Consider the following 2,743-nt stretch of genomic DNA (forward strand, 5'->3'; position numbering starts at 1 on the left):
GAGAGAGAGAGAGAGAGAGAGAGAGAGAGAGAGAGAGAGAGAGAGAGAGAGAGAGAGAGAGTGTGTGTCAAGGCAGTGTTGGGTCCCCTCACCTTGGTTTTATGTATTCTATTGCTTCATAAGATTCTTCACACAGGTGAAACCTACAGATGAGAAACTCCGGGAGCTGAAGGGGGCCAAGCTAGTGATTGATGTGATTCGTTATGAACCACCTCACATCAAAAAAGCTTTGCAGTATGCTTGTGGCAATGCCCTTGTTTGTGACAATGTGGAGGATGCCCGACGCATTGCCTTTGGAGGTCACCAACGCCACAAGGTATGACCCCTTTTTCCCAGGTTGGAGTTGAGCAGGCGCAGTACTGGAAATTGCTGTTCTCACCATCTCCTTTACCTCTTCTCTCCCTGTTGTTTATAGACAGTGGCCCTGGATGGAACCCTTTTCCAGAAGTCAGGAGTTATCTCTGGTGGAGCCAGTGATCTCAAGGCAAAGGCACGGCGCTGGGATGAGAAAGCAGTAGACAAGCTGAAAGAAAAAAAAGAACGCTTGACAGAGGAGCTGAAAGTAAGCGACAAGTAACGCTGATCCTTAGGAGTAGGGTTGCTAAGCTCAGGTTGGCCACTTATCACATGGCTCTTTTTCTTGTCCTCTTTAGGAGCAGATGAAGGCGAAACGGAAAGAAGCAGAACTGCGTCAGGTGCAGTCTCAGGCCCATGGACTACAAATGAGGCTGAAGTACTCACAGAGTGACCTAGAACAGACCAAAACAAGGCATCTTGCCCTGAATCTACAGGTAGGGCCTGGCCTTCAGCCCTGTTCTCCAAGGCCATCCTAGGTTGCACTGAGGGTGAAGAACTATCTATCCACTTTCCTTCTGTTCTGTTCAGGATAGCATAGCAGAGAATCAGACACTGGGATGTGGTGGGGATTGGGGCTCCAGATCATCTGTCAGCTGTATTTATTCCATTAAGCAACTTACTTCTTTTTGTCAGTTTTCCCATCTTCATCTACCAAATGGAAATTACTGTCTGTTTTGTATGATTATTGCAAAGATGGAACGAGTTAATATCTGTAAAATTCTTAGAACATTAGGCACTCAGTAAATGTTAGGTGCTGTTATTAATGCATTTCATTCAATAAGTATTGAAACTACTAAAAGCCAATTGAGAATGAGTTATAAGAATTTCAGTGTCTTTAGGTTGGGGTTCTAGATATGTAAGTGTGGTTGGTAATTCTACCTTTTCCCAGTTTACCCAAATTAGAAGTGTTACATAATGCTTAGATTCACCTTCTTGTGAAAAACAGTAAATTCTAAAATATCTTTGGCCCAGGGCTTATCAATAAGGGATTGTGGACCTATAACTAATGATGTTTACGGTGCGCCCAGCCATATGAAGTAAAGGTTTTGGAACTTGACTGGGATATTGGTGCTAAGTCAAGTTTTCTCAGTGGTTGCTGATCACGGGACTGGTACTGGCAAGGAAGTTCTTTTCCTCCATAGATTCTAGTCTCTTGTCTTCCAACCTATTGTCTGTAGGAAAAGTCCAAGCTGGAGAGTGAGCTAGCCAACTTCGGGCCTCGCATTAATGATATCAAGAGAATCATTCAGAGCCGAGAAAGGGAAATGAAAGACTTAAAGGAGAAGATGAACCAGGTTGGTAGACGGTGGGCCACAGCAGCATGTTTATCAGGACAAGACTAGGTTTGGAAGTAGGACTATAATCAATAATGTCACTGCCCTCCCTGACTCTTCCCTCAGGTGGAAGATGAGGTGTTTGAAGAGTTTTGTCGGGAGATTGGTGTGCGTAACATCAGAGAATTTGAGGAAGAAAAAGTGAAGCGACAGAATGAAATTGCCAAGAAACGGTAAGTGAAAATTATTGTTATAAGATATTAGGATGCCTGCCTACAGCCTGACATCCTCGAGAGTTATGTGTGTCTTAGGACAGTGGCCAATTCTTGGGACCATACAAACTTATTGTAGGGAGGCCTGAAAGAACAGCAAAAATCAGATAGATATTATGACAGGATAGTGGTTGAAAGTGCCAGCTTTAAATCTGGTTTACCTGGATTCAAATCATTACCTTGAACAATAGTTTTTATAAAATGAGGCAGTTATGCCTATCTTTTGGCATTGTGGGGAGGATTAGATGAAATAATCTTTGTGAATTATTAAGCATAAATAGCACCTACAAAGAACAATGAACACTACCTTTTGGGGGGGGGCGCTTTCAAGACTGGGTTTCTCTTTAGCTTTGGAGCCTGTCCTGGAACTCACTCTATAGACCAGGCTGGCCTCAAACTCCCAGAGATCCGCCTGTCTCTGCCTCCCAAGTGCTGATATTAAAGGCGTGCGCCACCACCACCAGGCTAAACACTACCTTTTGTTTTGCCATTATCCTTGTGTGTTGGAGGTTAGGAATGAAAAGAAGTTCTAGTATGGAAGAATAACCAGAAAAGAAGCAAGCTTCTCTCTTTTTATTGTATATTATATTATACTGTATTTAACTTTGTTTTTTTGTTTTGTTTTGTTTTGTTTTGTTTTGTTTTGTTTTGTTTTTAAGGTTCGGTTTCCCCTTGCAGCACAGGCCTGCTCATTCATTTTAGTTTATTCATGGCATATGTGCACTTAATCATTCATTCAATAAATCTTTTTTTTTTTTTTTGGATTTTTCGAGACAGGGTTTCTCCATAGCTTTTTGGTTCCTGTCCTGGAACTAGCTCTTGTATACCAGGCTGGCCTCG

The 2,743-nt window shown here is 42.5% G+C and overlaps 1 protein-coding gene across 2 annotated transcripts in view; it reads left to right on the forward strand.

Moving 5' to 3' along the window:
* Smc1a (structural maintenance of chromosomes 1A) overlaps positions 1-2,743 on the forward strand; it is a 44,774-nt gene that overhangs the window by 19,747 nt on the left and 22,284 nt on the right. For both annotated transcript variants that reach the window (XM_005358889.3, XM_026784785.1), the window contains exons 11-15: positions 137-316; positions 416-562; positions 654-791; positions 1,536-1,652; positions 1,758-1,864. In XM_005358889.3, the coding sequence (XP_005358946.1) occupies positions 137-316; positions 416-562; positions 654-791; positions 1,536-1,652; positions 1,758-1,864 (689 nt within the window). The remainder of the gene's footprint in view (positions 1-136; positions 317-415; positions 563-653; positions 792-1,535; positions 1,653-1,757; positions 1,865-2,743) is intronic.

This window comes from Microtus ochrogaster, chromosome X (assembly GCF_000317375.1).
Source record: "Microtus ochrogaster isolate Prairie Vole_2 chromosome X, MicOch1.0, whole genome shotgun sequence".
NCBI lineage: Eukaryota > Metazoa > Chordata > Mammalia > Rodentia > Cricetidae > Microtus > Microtus ochrogaster.